The 19,797-nt window shown below is 29.7% G+C and overlaps 1 protein-coding gene across 7 annotated transcripts in view; it reads right to left on the bottom strand.

The window, feature by feature from the left end:
- LOC142322261 (leucine-rich melanocyte differentiation-associated protein-like) overlaps positions 1-19,797 on the bottom strand; it is a 50,880-nt gene that overhangs the window by 2,468 nt on the left and 28,615 nt on the right. For 6 of the 7 annotated variants that reach the window (XM_075361143.1, XM_075361148.1, XM_075361146.1 and 3 more), the window contains 5 exons: positions 15,321-15,548; positions 7,553-7,692; positions 4,855-4,972; positions 3,588-3,687; positions 1,168-1,265 (listed from right to left, as the gene is read on the bottom strand). In XM_075361143.1, coding sequence (XP_075217258.1) covers positions 1,186-1,265; positions 3,588-3,687; positions 4,855-4,972; positions 7,553-7,692; positions 15,321-15,548 — 666 coding nt within the window. In that variant the 3' untranslated portion in view covers positions 1,168-1,185. The remainder of the gene's footprint in view (positions 1-1,167; positions 1,266-3,587; positions 3,688-4,854; positions 4,973-7,552; positions 7,693-15,320; positions 15,549-19,797) is intronic. The other variant, XM_075361144.1, reaches the window with a different exon arrangement.

Genomic DNA, 19,797 nt, shown 5'->3' with positions numbered 1-19,797 from the left:
TACCATTTACTGCTGAGCAAACAGTGAGTAGAGAGGCTTATGGCCACCACGATCACAAGATTTGTTTACATGTGACTTTTATTTATGGGGAATGTTGAAAGGACAAATGTATCAGGTCCACACAATCGATGAAGTAAAGGCAAGCATTAGCAGTATTACCCTGGTAAAATTGACACGGGTATACTTGCATTTATTAAACCAAGCACACTAGTATTTAGCTGTTGGTGGAAACATTTTAAAAATTTACTCTGAAGATTAGTATCCGACATGATAGTTTCTTAAGATCAATCTTACAAGGTTACTGTTGATGGGTCTAATTTTTTGTAGCCCACCTGTGTAAAAAAAGTTCAGAGTATATTATAATGAAGCAAGGGTAATAAGTAAATTATAAGTTGACATTTGAGTGATGTAATTTTCAAAACTTAGGTTTTAAATACTGCATTATATGTGTTCTGTGATAATAAAAAGATTTTTTTTTAACTCATTTAATTTTTTTAAATTAGCCTTCAAAATGTGAGGTCTCCTGCACCTGTATTTGTGTAGTTTTACTGAAAATTAAGTGAATACAATTTGTACCATACATTTTTCTAATAACGTAATATCTGCACTGCCAGACACTAAAAGAAATCCATGCGTTAAGTAGAAGATTCCAGATGCAACTGACAAAGGACACCTTCCATACAGCATTTTCTGTCAAATGTTTCATAAGACACATATGAACAGAAACAGCAATATGGTACATGAAGACTGGTTGAGTCAATTGGTGACTAATTTAGTTTGTTACCTGGAACGTTTAAAGGACTAGGAATCCAAGAAGACTTCAATGGATATTATGGTAACAAAGAATAGTAATGAAGGTACGAATGCATTCACCAAAGTATGAATGTGATGAATAAATGCAACTTAAATAAAAGATTTATAACACATCAAGTTCTAAGCATGTTAACAAAATCATACATTACAAGAATACAGTGTTACAGAAGTTGGTAGAAAGATGTCTGCCCAAAACAACTGAAATAGATGAAGCAACTTTTTCATATTCTGAGAACATTGTAAAGTGTTCTTTAATAAGGAAGATTGGCAATAACAAGATATCAACTGGTAATTGTTATCTCTGTTAGTAACAAATTAGTTTAGGGAATAAAAAACATAACCTAAAAATAATACCTTAAGAGTAGGTAGACCTCATAAATCGTCATTCAAAATGAATCTGTTTCCCTCAGAATGTTTACCAGCATACCTGAACCTGCACTTTCCAAACATGCCTGAAAAAAGAAGAAGTAAATAATCCTAAAAATTATTCTGAACATAACACATTAGCTTATCTTAAATAATATAAGTCAGTTAGCTTGTTTTAATACACTGACGGCAGAGAAGTGAAAGATCTTTGATTATCCTTCCACACCCTTTTAAATAAATATACCCCTTGAATGGTTTGGATCTGAATCAATTCAGCACTGACAGAGCTCCTACTCCTGCTCTTTGACTTATCTTTCATTCCCTTTTACACCAGTATCTCCTCACACCCACATTAACAGAATGAGGTTATAGATGACCAATGATATTTACTTTCAGTTATTTATGACTTCCAGGCTTGCTTAGTCACAGATCCATGACTTAAAGAGTTTTCAAAGTTGTCTATGAAGAAAAGTTTTATGAATAATCTCTTCAGCACATATTTAAATGTGGCATCCCCATTCCATTGACTGTTGTAAAGAATACCACAGCCTCTGATATGATACGTCCTCAATAAAGTCCCTTCTTATCCAGCTTCTGTTCTTTCCTCTTTGAATGAATTATCCACATAAAAGTTTCCAACTATCTAGTAAAAACTACACTTGATTCTTTTTTGGCAATTACCTAATAAAATTTTCATTTTATTGAATTTCTTTTTTCAGACAGACACTATGGTTAAATTTTAAATAAAAATAGATTTTAAGTAACTTAATATTTTTATTCTTTTACAGGATTAAGTAAAAATTTTCATAAAGTTATATCAGTCAATCTTTTTCTCTTGAAAAAATTTTCTTTGAATTGGAAGCATTTACACAAACTGGTGAGCAATTGATTTTAAAAATTACAAGATCAGTGCACCATTATCAGATGCAGTGTCTTACAATAACTTGACACTAACATTAACAAAAAACAAAAAGAAAATCATTAATTGCTAAGAAATATTTTTTTAGTACTTAAATTCTAAAATCCCCTGCATTTTAAGTTCATAGCTACAAAGTAATGCACATGTGTAATAATATGCAGCAGTGTTTTGTAAACTTTTTAAATGACAAGTTACACAAACATAGTAAGCATTGTGATAAAAATTAAAAAATTTAATTCTTTGAAGCTGAAAATTAAATTTTCAACTTCAAATGACCATCTTGTGCATCACTGGAAGTATGATTCCACATTAATTAGAAAGGTATTTTACTTGAATCACAAATCACTCTGAGTGATAGTAAGTAAAAGTATATAATTTTTTAAGTTCAATCTTCTTCATACTTTACCTGAAGAAAGCTATAAAAAAAGTCTTTGTGCTATGTGGTAATGCACCAAATTTTTACATTTTTTTCTCAATCGTGTAGAATATACCATCTTTATCTCTTAATTGTGGATGTTGATTTCTAAAACACTTCAAGAGAAAAATTTGCAGGACAGACTCTAGCATTTTTCTTTTACTTGGAAAACGCATACACAATTCACACAGAATTAAAGCAATATTGCACACGTGACAGATTTCTGTCAGTACTTTCATGATTGAGGAAGTGCAAGTGGCTATTTCAATTTACAGCTTTTCATCTTGGCATTTTCTCATGTTGTTTGAACACCGAATCACTTCATACTTTTGAGGAAGTTCCTTCAGGAACAATCTGTGTGTAACAAAAAAAATTCTTAACCAGACTTTGATATTTGATCAAAACCAATGAGTTTTTTCGTCTCTGTAATGATTCACTAATCTTAAATTATTCTTAAGTTTTTTCTCAACATTAATTCCTATAATTCATAGTCAGTTACAATATTTTCATTCACACTAGTATAAATGAAGAATTGAAGAATTCCTGACATATCGTGATACAATTGTATTTTTGACAAAGTAAAGAATCAAGGGACAAATTTATTCACAACCTGATTAATTTCAAGCTTTCATGACTTGAAACAAGAGAAATTTTATAAAAATAATTGTTTTCATTTCCATAGAAATCTCAAATAATATCCACATCAAAAGTCAACGGACTGGTCACAGATAATCAGAAAACTAACATTTTTTATGCCGTTAACAGTATTGACAATAATCACCACTTGTTTCATCATTTTTTATGTATAAAAATTTTTTTAAGTTTTATATCAAAGGTTTATACATTTTTTATAAAGCTGATCTCAAAAATGTAATACATTTGTAAACAGTACACAGAAATTACTAAAATTAAATTATAAAGCAATTAAGATTACTTATCCAGAGCGCTGTAATGCAGGGATGCCTAATAGACCTCATTGCAATCAATAAACTAACTGAGTATTTTCATAAACTGGTCTACATAACAAGTGAAATAAACACAACAAAAATAAAAGACTTCACACAAATAATTTACCTCTATGGTCATCAGCATGCCTCCTTGCAGCTGGTAAAGGTGTATATTTATTTCTGTTTTCTTTCTCAATTTCTTCTCTTCTGTTACTTTCATTTTCAGACTATAAGCAACATAAAAAATAAAATTATTACAAGTTTAATACACAAATCAATATAGAATATACATGTAGTTCAGATCCAGTTAAAGGTATTTTTGGAGTACTACATACTAAGTCCATAAGAGATTGAAGTTTGGAATGGCTGACCATCCCAAACTTCAGTGGCTGCTGCCTTATGAAACTAGGCAAAACTAACAACCAAACTTAACTATGTTTAACCTACTGTTGAGCAATACGATTTTATTTTTTGTTTACTGTTTTAACTTTTTCTTATAAACTTAATACAAGAACCAGTTTAGTGAATACGACATAAATTTAAGAGCTGTAAACAAATCATACAGTTTAGTGTCTGCGAATTGCTTAAATTTTAATAAAAAATTTGAATTTTTTCAAAAACATTTGAATAATATTCTGCCAATAGTAGTAATGTAGATGGAAAATAATGGTGAAGCTATGAAGCAACTTATTAAAGTAATTCTGGTATTGTGTATATGTGTGTGTGTATTATTGATATTTCAACAGCAGAAGAAGCATATAGACTTATAATAACAACTGTTGTCATGATAATAATGTTAATAAATTAACAGCATAAATATTTACTACCAAATAACTACAAAAAAAAATCATACCTCTTCGACAGCAACTTCTAGCTTGATAATAGCTATAAAGGAATCATAAATACTATTTATTTTTCAAATTTTTAAAACCAAATCAAGACATATCCAGTGGCATTCAGATGATTAAGATTAACACTTTCACTGCCGCTTCTCTTTCAAAGTATGATACTCCAAGGTTCATTGGTTGTTTTATTTTACTTTATTATCAGGTTTCATTTATTTGATGTGAATTATATAGGTGTATTGGCTTTATGCCAAGTACCAAATATTGATAGTCTGTAGCAAACTTGAAGGTAGTGGTGCAAAAAAAAAATAAATAATGATCATTTGTATTTTACATAACAGTAAGTTATGTAAAATCTAAAAAATAGTACAAGGAAAAGCAATAGTTATTTTTTAATTATCAGTATTTATTTTTAAATTTGTAACATGTAATTTTAAAAACCAATTTGTGTATAATAGAACTGATGGAGATGTCTTAAGAAAAGTTTTTATTCATTGAAAAAAAAAATTATATATATATATATATATATATATATATAACAACACTTACAGAAGGCCTAACAACTTTCATAAATTTTCCTCTCTGACAAGCTTCTGTTCTTTCTTCTGTAGTCACTGCTCGTGAGTCAAGAAACTGAAGATTTGGCAAACAGTACAATACATAATACCTAAAAAAATTAATTGCAAGGAAAGCATTTTTACTTAATATGCATAAACAAATTGTTAAAGAAATATACAATAAAAAAAAAAAGATTTTTGTAATTAAAAACAAAAATTTATGTTCCTATAGTATTGGTAAGGTAATTATTTAGCAAATATGGAAGAATTTTATTCTTTCAAGTGACATCACCATAAAAGAACTATATAAATTATTATTCACTATAATTAATAAAAAAAAACAGGAAAAACATAAAGAATAAAGAAAAGCATTCTAAATATTTTCTGACTTTAAAACATACACTAACTCGGAAAGAATAAAAATTAAAATATTAAATAAAACAGAAGTTGCACAAAGTGCTACAGAATCCCATAATTATAAAAGAGTGGTTTCACAGATGAAAACAAATTCTACATAGAATTTTATCTCATAAGAGAAGACTTGTTTATAAACTTTAAATAAATGCACTATTACTAACAGAAAGTACAATTTTTTTTTAGTTGATAATTTTTGAAACTTTATAGACCAATAATAAGATTATGGAAGTTTTGTTAAAAATTAAACACTTCTCTGATCTGGACAATATTCAGATACGATGTCATTTCTAAACAAGCACCGGATCAATTTACATTCAATTTTTGCTCAAATTTTGAAGTTAGGCAATTTTTGCTAACATAATCATACACAAACCCAAGCAAGTTTGCCGAAAATTTGGTGAATAACATTTTTTTCTCTCAGGGAAATACCCAAAGTGAAGGCGAGTCTCATAAAGAAAATAAGTTTTTCTTTGCTGCTTTAATAAGAACAAAAACACTGTTTACAGCTGCCAAGTAAAATGTCACTGGAGCATGTTGTATTAATTGTAAATTTATATTTAATACACCTAAATTTATTTTTTATCGACTAGCTAAAGTAAATCCCAATTTTAGCAGTGTTGATAATACGCTTCTATCCTCTCTAATAAATACAATAAATAATATTCATACACAAAAAATGCATAAAATAAAACGGATAGGTAACAGTGTAGTTCATTACATATTATATTTTAAATAGAAATAATTTTATAGAAGGTAGAATAATAGTTTTATACTAATTTGGATAGCATTAGATTTTCAAATTGAAAGGGTTTACCAGGCTAAAGGTTTGAAAACTAAATCACAGTCTTCTACTTGGTCGTAAAAAATTAATTCTCAAATAGTTAACAGTAACTTTTTGAAAATGGTATTCAAATATCACAAAATTTCAATTTGGTTTATAAATTCAATTTTGGTAATAGGGCTCATATTTTGATACCAGTTTTTATTGACTCCTAGAAGTGTGGTACAAAGAAAAAATATTTAAATACTTTTAATTAAAGGGTTACAGACGAAGGCAAATATTCATTTAAGTTTATCAAAAAGTAGATTCATCAAAAATAAAAATAAAAAAAAGTAAAGGATTCTAAACCTCTTAACACCAGTTGTTTGATATCACATTTATACACTGTTGTTTGATACACTGAATCATTTACAATTAATTGTGGATATAAAGGTGCTAGAATGAGAAATGGCAAGAGGTAATGAAACTCTTCACCATTTTATGCAATTGTCCTTCAAAATAGAACACATTTTTAAAAAAATAAGGAAGGATGTTAAGGTGCTTAGGGGGCAAGGGAGCAAAAACTGTAAGGCATTATGGAATTTTTTTACTAGAACCCAGAAACATTAGAGCATTTTGAAAAGAATAGTTGCTATATGTTTTTTTTTTTAACACAAGTGAATTAGAAGGACTGAGAGTCAGGGGAGTCAGAAACCTCTTTGGATAACAAAAATGTTTTAACTTCTCCCTCCAAGAGAAATGAAAAAAGAGTAATTCATATCACTATATTTTAATTTTTGTTAATTGGGGTAACTAACGAACATGTCAACAGAGGGACACTCAGTCCCTCCGTCATAGTCATTTTTACTTTAATTTTCTGATATTAAGTAAGGAATGGGACTAGAGTTTGGGGTCAAACTCTCTACAAAAGGGCCTTGTAGAGAGGTCTTCTCTACAAGTGACCTGTACCACTACAAAATCATTAAGTTTCTACTTACGCTTGTAGGAAGAATGTTTTATAAAAAAAAACAATAATTTAAACATTATAATACTTCATTTTTATACAACTAGAGGACTAGGATCTAGTGTTTGTGAACCTAACAATATAAGCCAAATACTAAATCCCATCCAACAAGGAAATTCTCTAACTAACCCAAAGAAACACAAAATGCTTAGAAGGCACAGCTTAGATCCATCAGTGTAATTCATTCATTATGTCTGGATTTATGTGATAAAGTTTGCAAAATTCTTATTGTAATAAAGGCAATGATTTATCTTCTTCAGCAGAACAATTTTTCAAACTGGATCCATAGTACTCAAGATTTGTGGTACTGATTTACACATTAACCGCAGACACGAAGAATATAGTTAAATCAATTAAGAATATATTAAATTAGCATTTAATGTTAAATTCACTTTATTCAAACAATATTTTCAATCGAAGAAAGTACATTTACCAAGTAAATCATAAAGCACTAAAAAAACAGCATCAACAAAAGCATTACATTCTAACCTGTAACGCTGATAATCCTCATCATCTTTATCAGGACTCGACAACTGATTGGGGCATGCTTTATTTCCCAACAAGCTCAAGTACCGCAAATTTGGTAAATTGTTTTCAAGTTTTCTCATAAGCACGTCCAAATCTGTGATCTTAAACACAGAAGAAAAAAAATAATTTATAGTATATATTAACAAATTATACTAAAACAATGATAATAATATATTATAATGCACTCTGTGAAAGAACTGCACTGTTGTAACTGCTTATACACTATAAGCTGCTTCAATAGTTTTTAATTAACCAATGTATATATTAGTAAAGAAAACAACAAAAAAACAGGCTGTATTGTTACTAGCACTATGGTTAAACAGCTAGACAAATACCATAGCTTTATATTCTATACTTCTCTACACTTAACCCTGGTTATAAAAAATGTTTCTGAACAAAACAAAAAAGTCAACTTTATTTAATGTGCAATGATAATAAAAGTAGAGCAACAAAAATGAATTTTAAAAATAAAAAAAAGTAAATTATATCATCACCTGAATCATGACAAGTAATTTATCACACTCTTAGTATAACACTACAATCGCTGGGAAACCAGAAGTATATGAAAAATTCATATATATTTCTTAACTGAATTTTGTTTCTTATTTAATATGAATACATTTTTAAAACTTAAACTAATTGTGAATTACTTCTTCCTACACAAAACAATATACTATTCATCATCCTAAAAAAAATTAACAAAACAACACAAATCAAATACACTGTTTGACCACTTTCATAATAATCTCTTAGCACTAATCTTTTTGTTAACAGCAGTAATGCCCATCAGCAGCACATTAATGCTTAGTCAAAAGCTCTAAAACCCTTCTACTGAAGGATAGCAAAATCCCAAAAAATGATAATTCATATCACATATGGAAACAAATTGCAAAATGTATAACTGCTTAACAAGAATTACTTAAACAAGAAAATTTAAGGAAGATTCTTTTAATTAGAATGTAATTAAAATTCATAATAGAGGTTAATTTAAAATAAAGTTGTCATTTTCCCTAATTTTAATGTGTGACATGTGTATAAAATAAGGTGTTAATTGGTACTCCAATTTATTTGACATCTTTACAGAATTATGTATAACTAAACTACCTGGAACCAAAACGTAATATTTAACGTACTTAAGAAGAAAATAGCTATATGACATATATTTTAGTATTACAGTCACAAACTTTTATATAACAAACCTTGATTTTATAATTTTTTTTTTTACTAAACCTGACATTTTAATATAAAAGTATGTATAAATTTATCTCTAATGTATTCATATCTCTATATAATGAAATGGTGTATATACTGCAAATTAATATAATGCAGTATGTAGTAACATAAAGTAATTTTAAATGGTTTTGAAAAATAATGACATTAAATTTAGCATTTTGGAATCTTTGCAAGTTTAAGGTAGTTATTATTTTGATTTTCGTACCTAAATTGTACCTATATACAAACACAAAGTACTCTTGACAAAAGTAAAAAATGACAGGTTATTTTTATTGAACTGGTAAAGCAAAAATTCCCAAGCTTCTCTTATAACTCATTAACAAAAGATTTAAACACATGTTTTGCAGTTATTGTCTCTCTACACACTAAAGCAGCAGAACTGCCTGAAATCCATTAACTAATGCAGAACACTAAAATTTCTGTGCAAACTTTTATTCATTTATCTAAGCGAGACATTTACGAGGTCTGCAAATAAAGTAATGAGATTAGCTTTTTTTGGCAGCCAAAGAGGCAACACTGTAAAGTTACTAGTGAACATATGGTTATATATAAACAGTTGATTGTTACCATGTGAGATGTAAACAAATTTTTCGTGAAACGAGTTTTTGTTGTGGGTTACAAAAATGAGTGATACTAATTATGAGCAACGTTGTGCAATCAAATTTTGTGTTAAACTCAATAAGTATCCTACTGAAACTTTTTCAAAATTTAAAAGGACGTATGGAGATGGACACGCTGTCATGAGCCCAAGTTTTTAGGTGGTTTAAAGTATTTTCAAATGGCTGGGAATCAGTTGTGGACAATCCACACTCTTGAAGACTGTCAACTTCAAAAAATGATGACAATGTTGAATGAATCAGACTTGATACAGTACGACCGGTGATTAACTGTCAGAATGATTGCAGATACCAGAATCTATCAAATTTTGACAAACAAATTGGACATGAAAAAAGTTTGTGCAAAATTGGCCCAAAAAATCTCACTGTTGAACAAAAAAACAACAGGGTAAAAGTGTGCTGTGATTTTTTAGGGCAAATTGAAACTGATCCTGATTTTCTAAAAAAATGTTATCGCTGATGATGAATCTTGGATATTTGAGTACAACGCAGAAACAAAACACCAGAGCAAGGAATGGCCACACTTCAAACTCACCACGTTCCAAAAAGGCAAACCTGAGCAAATCAAAATCAAAACCATGCTATGTGTCTCTTCGATAGTAATGGCATTGTCCATAACGAGGTTTTGCCTACAAGATAGACTGTAAATCAATATGTTTACCGAGAAATTCTTGAAAGACTGTGGAAAAGAGTTGCCCAGTGTGAAACCAGCCATCAAAGACAATTGCATGCTGGCTGCCATCATGACAATGCACCCTGTCACATTGCACTCTCAATTAATGAATGTTTGGCAAAGAAAAACATTCCTGTAATTCCTCAACCACCTTATTCACCTAACTTGAGTCCCTGCGACTTTTTACTGTTCCCGAATTTAAAAAAAATAACTCAAAGGACACCATTTTGGAACAGTAGAAAACATTAAAAAAATTTAACCAACCATCTGAAGAATTTCTGAATACGGGATGGTTTCTGAGTTCCAACACTGCTATGAAGAGTGGGAAAACCATTTGCAGCATTGGGTGGCTTCCCAAGGGAACCATATCAAAAATAATAAAAAGTCCATGTATAACTGAATTGTAAATAAAAAGTTTTATAAAGTCTCATTACTTTATTTACAGAACTCATATCTACAATATGCAGACATATCAAATAAAATTCTTAGGAGACATTTAACACATACCTCCTCTATTGTTCAGTGCATACATAAAGTTTAGCAATAATATTTCCTGGGATTAATTCAGTTGGTCTTGGATTACATTACTCACATTACACAGTACTGTATTGTTTCTTTAGTATGCCGTATGCAATGTCAAAACAAAAGTGACTTAGTGTTTCGAAAAAAATTAGCATTATACATGAAACTGACAAAGGTGTTAAAAAAAATATATTGCGCAAGAATTTTGAATCCCACTATTTCATTGTCAACAATTTAAAAAAAATCGAGACGTGATACTACAAGAACTAGACCATCATAAAGAAAATCTAGTGAGAAAAAAATTAAAAGGTAACACATATGATGATATCGACAAAGCCATTTTAAAATGGATGATAGTGATGCACAAAAATCAGCTTCTGTTACCCAGGACATTAATTAAAGAAAAAGCTCTAGAATTTGGAACTGCATTAGGACACAAAGATTTCCAGGCCAGCAATGGGTGGTTCGAGAAGTTAAAAAAAGACATTGTGTTATTCAAAAAGTAATTTCTGGAAAAATGCAAGTGACTGTGAAACTTGGAAGCAGAGTGTGTTGAAACCAATTTTAGAAAAATACACGGCCAGACAAGGAGGGTCTATTCTTCAAATGTTTACCCAACAAAACAATTTTTAAAAATGATCCGTGCTTTGGTGGTAAACAAAGTAAACTAAGAATTATGTTGTTAGCGACTGCAAACATGCTAGGGACTGAAAGACTTAAAATGTTGGTAATCAGCAAAAGTAAAACTCCCTCATTGTTTTCAAAAAGTTAAATCTCTAGAGGTAGACTACACATTTAACAAAAAGGAATGGATGATTACTGACATTACAGATTGAGTAAAAAAGCTGGACAAATAATTTACCAGACAAAAAACATAAATTGTACTTTTTATTGATAATTGTATGGCACATCCACTCAAGACATTAATTCTGCACTAAATAACGCAACAGTCGTATTTTTCCCACCAAAATTTAACATCAATTGTACAACCAATGGATTAGGGGGTAATTTAAAATCTTAAATTGTACTACCAAAAAAGAATCCTGAAAAACTGTAACCATTGTAGAGCACAACAAGACTGTTTCTATTAATATTGCTGACCTCCAGGAGTGCATTTCTGAATAATCAAAAGTATAGACTAATGATATGAGCAATGAAATAATATTCCACTGTTTTTGTAAAGCTGGTTTCAGTACCACTACGACAGAATGTACCAACCTCCAAACAACTGGAAACGTCAGTAACGAAGTTACACAGTAAGATTTCATCACTGCTGATGAACAGATTACCATTTTTCTTTTTCCAGATGATGATTACATACTTCATAGTGTTAGTAGAACCAGTAGAAGAAGAAGAAGATGATGATGATGACGACGAAAATTGCAAAAACCAGCAGGAGGAGAGAAAACCTACAGATGACGAGGTTTTACAGTCATTTAAAACAATTAGGCTTGAACTACAGCTCAAGGACAAAGTACCTGACAGTATTTTTCAATATTTAAATAAATGTGAAACTTTTTTTGAATGTAGTACCTTATTCAAACATAGAAAACAACAAAAAATTACTCACTTTTTCAAGTAATAAATTAATACTGTATTAAAAATTATATACTGTAAAAATTACCAACCAATGTCTTTGATGGACATTGGTTGTTTTTGATAAACTAAAGAATGCATTAGGATAGTGTTCTTTTAATCGATTGAAAAAAAGTTAGTGTATTCAATTTTTGTTATCAATGTGAAAAAGTTATGTGCTAGAAATAAAAATACAGAGTGTACCTACAACTGAGTACAACCAAACTTTTAAGTATAGCCTACATCCGTTCTAAGTACGAGAAAATCCTTACCTGAGGTGCATACGTTTTATACAGTATGTATTATTATTATAAATAATTTAAAAAATTCCAATTGTTTTCCTCGAGCACTTTCGGCTGGCTATTCTGCCATCTTCAAGAGGATAATTATGACTAACATATATAAAACTATAATCTTACATAAAATATATATATATATATATATATATATATATATATATATATATATACACATTATTGATTGCCATTTTGTTAAAATTCATCAAAAGTTTTAAGTCTAAGTGACTGTCTAAGTTATGTAGATAACAATTAAGAAACTATTACAATGCAGACGTGGTTACTTAGACTTAACTTTAACTTTTGATGAATTTTAACAAAATGACGATCAAATATTAAATTATATATATATGTATATATAATTATATAAGATTATAGTTTTATATATGTTGGTCATAATTATCCTCCTGAAGATGGCAGAATAGCTGAAAGTGCTCAAGGAAATCAAATTGGAATTTGGTAAGCTGTTTTAAAATTATATATAACAGTTATATATGGTGGCATGTTGTAAAACTAAATTTGAAATACGTATAATGTATTAGATTAGATTAATGTGTAATGCGTGACAAAAAAATACATTTACATTTTTTTCTACAGCGCTATTAAGAAAAATAAAACTGTACTTAATTTTAATTCATTACAAAGCGGGATAAATGTTCATAAAAAAAAATTAGATTGGGAACTCTTATTACACCAAAATGAAAACCTCTATTTAACAAATTTCTCCCAGGATTCTTGATTTCATTATACAGAGGTTCGACTGTATTAGCCAAAACAAAATAAAACCTTGAACCCAAAAACGGACATAATATTGTCTCAATCTTAAGTTGGTATCCATGCCATCAGTTTGATACATTTTTTGACAACTATTTTAACATACACAACTACAATCATTCTGAATGACAGTAGTTGTGTATGTTATTTGATTAATTTTTCAAACCATTTGAAATTTACTCTCGTGCTATTCATGCAACAAGATAAAAGTTATATGCATCATACAAATTTTTACAAATGAAGGATGGATTAAACAGCAAAAGTGGCCAAATGAATGTTACTGACCAACCAATGTGAAGTGTGACCAACAGTGGTTTCAACTCAAGCTTTGAATTCTGATAAAATTAGACAATGATAAAATTACTCGAGGAAGAAGCCAAGGTACAATAAAAAGAATTATTGAGAATTACATCTGTAAACATTGATACAGTTTACTCAATTATTCAATAAACTAACTACCATAAAACATGTGCAAGATGGATTCTTTAAAGGTAATCAAAAGACACTTAATTCAGACAAAAGAATCTTGAGAAGGAAATAGTAATGTTTCTGGATCTGACATTATAAATGAGAAGAATCCAAGCACCAAAACATCCCAGTCTCTGGTTCAGGAAAAAATTCAAGATTAACCAATAACATGAGATATTAAAGATCCAATTTTCTGCAATCTTGTGAAAAGGAAACACACTGCAAATAGTATGTTTAACAGAGATATAGAAAGAACAGTTTGAAATATTGAGAAAAGTAGTGCTTCATGACAATGCTCACCAGCACAGTCATTGTAGTTAAAACAACTGAAAAATTATGCCAGAAAATTCTACAGCATTCACTTTGATTCAGGTCTCATCCTTAGACTTTATAAACTTTGCCTCCATAAGCAGTCAATATGTGTAGTCAAATTTCACAGCAACAAAAAAGTAAAAACAAATTTAAGAAAAACAGTTTATATTTCAAAATAAATAATTCTTTGATGCTATCATAAAAGACTAAGAAAACGTGAAATGGAATTTAAATTAATTTGTATAGCACTGTCATTTAATTAGTATATTCTGGATTATTGAATTATTTTAATATGCTATACGATTTTGTGTATTTCATTCACATTAGTTAAAACAATTTAGTAGGCCTTTTTTTTTTCTTTTATTTCTGATTTTGTTAACTAAAAATTAAAGCAGAAACATGTGAAATGTTTTAAATACGTTGCTAAAATATTATACTTTCAATTCTTAACAATTATTTGCATTGAAATATGAGATCAATGATAAGAATACCTATATACCTTGGAGAATCAGTAATTATTAGCCAGTGGAGAACATATTGCTAATAATCAAAACAAGCTGATAATAATGATTTCATAAAGATTGGTGGATATAAAAAATACTAGTTGTTTATATAAATTAGTTCATATTTTATTAACATAATAGTGTATGTAAATAAAACATGTGCTGCAACAACATAATAGTGTATGTAAATAAAACATGTGCTGCAACAGAAATTTCCTCCGGAGTAAAACAGCCTACTAAACACCACAACCTAAAGTTATCAGATTAAGATTTTTTATTCAAATCAAGTAAAATTTTTTAAATCATTTCAAATAAGTAATTGAACTGGAATCAATTTACACAGGGTTATAATTAAGCTTTTTTACAATTTTTCAATAACATTTCTATAATTTTTAATAACATTTCTATAGTTTTTACTATAACATTTCCTAATAGTAGTATTACTGCTGTTTTTTCAATGTGGACATTTTTTAAATTAAGTTGATCATAAAAGGAACTAAAAATAAGAAGCACTTGATAACATCAAATTACATTCAGTTTAGCTTATACATACATCTGATTCTTTTGCAATATGTCTCAATTAATAAAACTTTTCAAGATTTTATTAGAGAAATGTGGTAGCAGTAATACTCCTCAGAAGAGTTGTTACATTAATCATTAGGAAACCTATTTTGCAAAACACATAAATTAACATAAATATGATAAAATTACTTTCTGTTACAAAAAAAAGTAAGTAAATAAATAAAGAAATCTTACATTATTTTTATTTAATGAAAGCGTACGTAAATTTTCATTTCTGGGAAAAGTAATAGAATCTGTTAATTGATTGTTATCAAGAACTAATTCATTTAAATGTGGAAAGTTGCTAAGCTCCTGAAGAGAAGTCAAACAATTGTAACTGAGATCCAAACTCTGAACCCTACTGCCATACAACTTAGATAGCACAGGAGGAATTTTTCTAACATCCTGTCCAATGTAAGAGAGCTAAAACAAAAAATAAAGTGTAGTAACATGTAAAACCATAGAATAACATTAAATCCAAAACAGAAAGTTTAAAAAAAATGTAATAAATTACACACATTCATTTATAAACTAACACATTACATAATACAAAAGTTTTGGTACCACAATTGTTGGCATTTTTACAAAAACCTTAACACAAGTAGTATGTAGTACATAGGAAATACAGTTTACTCAGTAAAATATGTTACAGAGATCAGAGCATTAAATGAAACACTACATCAAACCGCTAATATTAAAAGAAATGAAGTTCTTCTTTTCATTTGGCTGTGAAATTAAACACAAACAATAAATAAAATGAGTTTCAAAAGGTTCCTGCAATGCCTTATAAGTATATTCCTCAAACCAAAGTAAGGAAAAACTTCATAAAAACAGATCTGGTGATTTTGTGCTTTCGTGGTATGATAAATTAATGAATATTCATTTTCTTGGCTCATAATAAAATAATACCTTTACACAGATGACATTTGTGAATCAAAATTAATAATTTCATATGTAAATTTTACTAAAGTAATTCTAAAAGATTGTTCCAGACAGCAGAAGGCTTAAATTAGTTACAGAAATAGCAGGAATCCAATGTATTAAAAACAATCATAAAGCTGGAACTGATAATAAGCACTAAAAATTCAATTTAATTATGCCATAAAATTTGGTATAAAAGTTACTTTTTTAAAACCTTAATAAAAGGTTTCATTAATAACATGAAAAGTAGAGGTCAATTTACTTGCTGGAACTATAATAAGTCTGTAATAAGGAACTATACGTCTCTTGCATTTCTGATAATGGTTTGTAAGCAAGGATAAAGAAATATACCAGAGATTTGTCCTAAAAATTATTTCAAGACACACAGCATTTTATAAAGTTACTTTTAAGTGAAATTCAATTCCTGTATTACCACCGAAATTCAGTAACTGAAGTTTTGGTATTGTCTTTGGAATGATCAACCCGACTGAAAAGCAGAATGTGAATATTATACATGAAAATAATGTAATGTTATATGAAATTAATTTTATTAGAATGTTTCACATATTGTTTTAATATGGAATTATTTTTACCATTCAAACTCATAGAAATAACATTCAAAAAATGAATGAAAGCCTAATAGTAAAAAAAATTCATTAAAATACTTAATGTTTTTATCACTGTTTTTTCTAGTTAGAAATAATCTCAAAAAATTATTGAAATTGCTTTTAAAAATGGTGCCTCAACATCTGAAATCAAGATAATCAACATCTGAAAGAAAGATTGTGGTATCCATTCCATCCAATTATAATCTACAGAAGCAATTGTAACTAACTAGGGCGGCAGTTAGTAATCTTACAAAGATCTGTAAATAAAGTAATGAGATTAGTTTTTTTTGGCAGCCAAAGTGGCAACACTGTAAAGTTACTAGTAAACATATGGTTATATATATAAACAGTTGATTTATATTAGGTATTTATTTTTAGTCTGCTGTTGCCACGTGAGATGTAAACAAACCTTTCATGAAACGAGTTTTTGTTGGGCGTACCAAAAATGAGTGATACTAATTATGAGCAATGTTGTGCAATCAAATTTTGTGTTAAACTCAATAAGAATGCTACTGAAACTTTCTTAAAATTGAAAAGGATATTTGGAGATGACACTCTGCCATGAGCCCAAGTTTTTATGTGGTTTAACGTATTTTCAGATGGCCGGAATCGGTTGTGGACAATCTATGCTCTGAAAGACTGTTAACATCAAAAAGTGATAACAATGTTAAGCAAAGCAAAAGTACGATACAGTACGACTGGCGATTAACTGTCAGAATGACTGCAGAACACTTGAATTTGAACCCTACCACAGTCCACCAAATTGACTAACTAATTTGACTAACGAATTGGACATGAAAAAGGTTTGTGTAAAATTGGTTCCAAAAAACCTCACTGTTGAACAGAAAAACAACAGGGTGGAAGTGTGCCGCAATCTTCAAGGGCAAATTGAAACTGATCCTGATTTTCTAAAAAATGTTATTACTAGTGATGGTCTTGGCTATTTGAGTGCAACCCAGAAACAAGAGGCCAGAGCAAGGAGTGGACACACCACATCCTAAAAAAGCAAAAATGAGCAAATCAAAACCATGCTAATTTGTTTCTTTGATAGTAATAGCATTGTTCATAAGGTCAGACTGTAAATAAATATTTTTTAAAAGAAAATGTTGAAAAATTTGAAACGATTTTCTTAAAACGAGCATGAGACCAGCCATCAAAGACATCTGGATGCTGCATCATGATAATGCACCTTGTCACACTGCACTACCAATTAATGATTTTTTGGCACAGAAAAACCTTCCTGTTCCTGACTTTAAAAAACACCTCAAAGTACACCAATTTGGTACAGTAGAAAACTTAAAAAAAAAAATGTAAGTGACCGTCTGAGGGATATTTTGGTTTCTGAGTTCCAACACTACTACAAAGTACAAAGCTTACCAAGGGAACTATTTCAAAGGTTATAAGAGTCCATGTATAATTGGATTGTAAATAAAAAGTTTTTCTGAACCAGTCTCATTACTTTATTTACAGATCTCGTACAATTGATTTTATTGAAACCCTTTTACAGGATGGTAGGAGTAGTGAACCCTCCTTTAAATCTAGACGGTAGCTTCCAACTTGGCCTCATTTCTGAGCAAACTCCAGTAACAATTTTTTTTAATGATTCAAATAGCTTATTCATATTCCTTATAAAAAATCAAACGCATTAGTAAATATGTAAAAAAAAATTGACATTGAGATCAAACCTGAGATTTTTTTATTTTATGAGACAGGAACACTACCACTAGGCTGCTTCCACTGTTGTCACTGCTGGTACACAAATAAGCTATTTAAACCAATAAAAAATCTAACACCCTGCAATAAGGCACCAATAAACTCTATTGTAAGCTGATTTAATGCCCTTCGTTAGTCTGCCCTTTAGTGCAGACTAAAGAATGAAAAACGTAATTAAAATTTTTTTAAAACCCATGACAAAAACCTTAAAAACATGAAATAATTAAATAACTGTATTTTTGCCTTATAAATCCTCACATTGTGATAATAAAATTTAAGATTTTTATTAACTGTTGTGCATGACTATGATGATAACTAGAGCTTATCTATGCAATCTACAGGTAAATTTTACAATAAAATAATGAACTAAAGACTGAGAAAAAAATAGAGAAATATTTTACAGACAGTTATGAGGTATAAGTTAAAGATTAAATACGAGGGACAATCAGAAAGTAAATTACACCCCCTCTATAAACAAACACATATATGACAATTTTTTTTTATTGAACAAAAACTATACATTTTTATATATTTTTCGACATAATCACCAAAAATACTTTTCACACCTTGTAACATGTTTTTAAATTCCACTCATAAAAATTTCGTCCAATTTCCTTCAACCATTTAAGGACTATTTCCTTAAGTTCATCATCATTAGTGAAATGCTCCCCTCCCAGGTCTCGCTAAAGAGGACCAAACAGGTGGTAGTTGCAGGGTGCTGGGTCAGGACTGTAAGGCAGATGAGACCACACTTACCACTTGAACTTTTGCAGTAACTCCTTTGTCACATAAGGCTGAATGAGGAGTAGCATTGTCATGAAGAAAAATGACCCCCATCGCTCATTCTTCCAGCTCTTCGATCTTTAATGGCTTCACGCAATTTTTTTTAGTCTCACAGTTCGGCATTGATTGTTGCTCCCCAGGGCATAAATTCACTGTAAACAACTCCCTCAGATTCAAAAAAGACTGTCAGCGTAACCTTTCGAACATGTGGGGTTGATTTCACTTTTTTTGGCTGTGGCTAATTTTTGTCTCCATTCATATGATGCTCGTTCAGTTCTCAGGAGTGTAATGAAGCACCCAGCTCTCATCCCCTGTGATGATTTGTTTCAAAAACTGTGGACCAGTCCTGGAATAACATTGAGGAAAAGAAAGAGCAGATGCAAAACGTTGATGTTTGTGGTAGTCGGTCAACAGATATGGCACCCATCGTTCACACATCTTAGGGTAATCAAGCTGATCGTGAATAATTGTTAACGCACTACCATAACTGATATTAAGTTCACTTGCAATCTCTCTAATTTATATAAATAAATAAATCCAAATAGCTGACTTATACTTACCACAAAGTAATCAAGTAAAAGGAAATGCTAACCTAGGTAAAAATTAAAAATCAGGAAACCAATAAAAAAGATTTGACAAATATGTAA

Source organism: Lycorma delicatula, chromosome 3 (assembly GCF_047948215.1).
Source record: "Lycorma delicatula isolate Av1 chromosome 3, ASM4794821v1, whole genome shotgun sequence".
Taxonomy (NCBI): Eukaryota; Metazoa; Arthropoda; class Insecta; order Hemiptera; family Fulgoridae; genus Lycorma; species Lycorma delicatula.
This window is presented reverse-complemented; position numbering and strand designations above follow the sequence as displayed.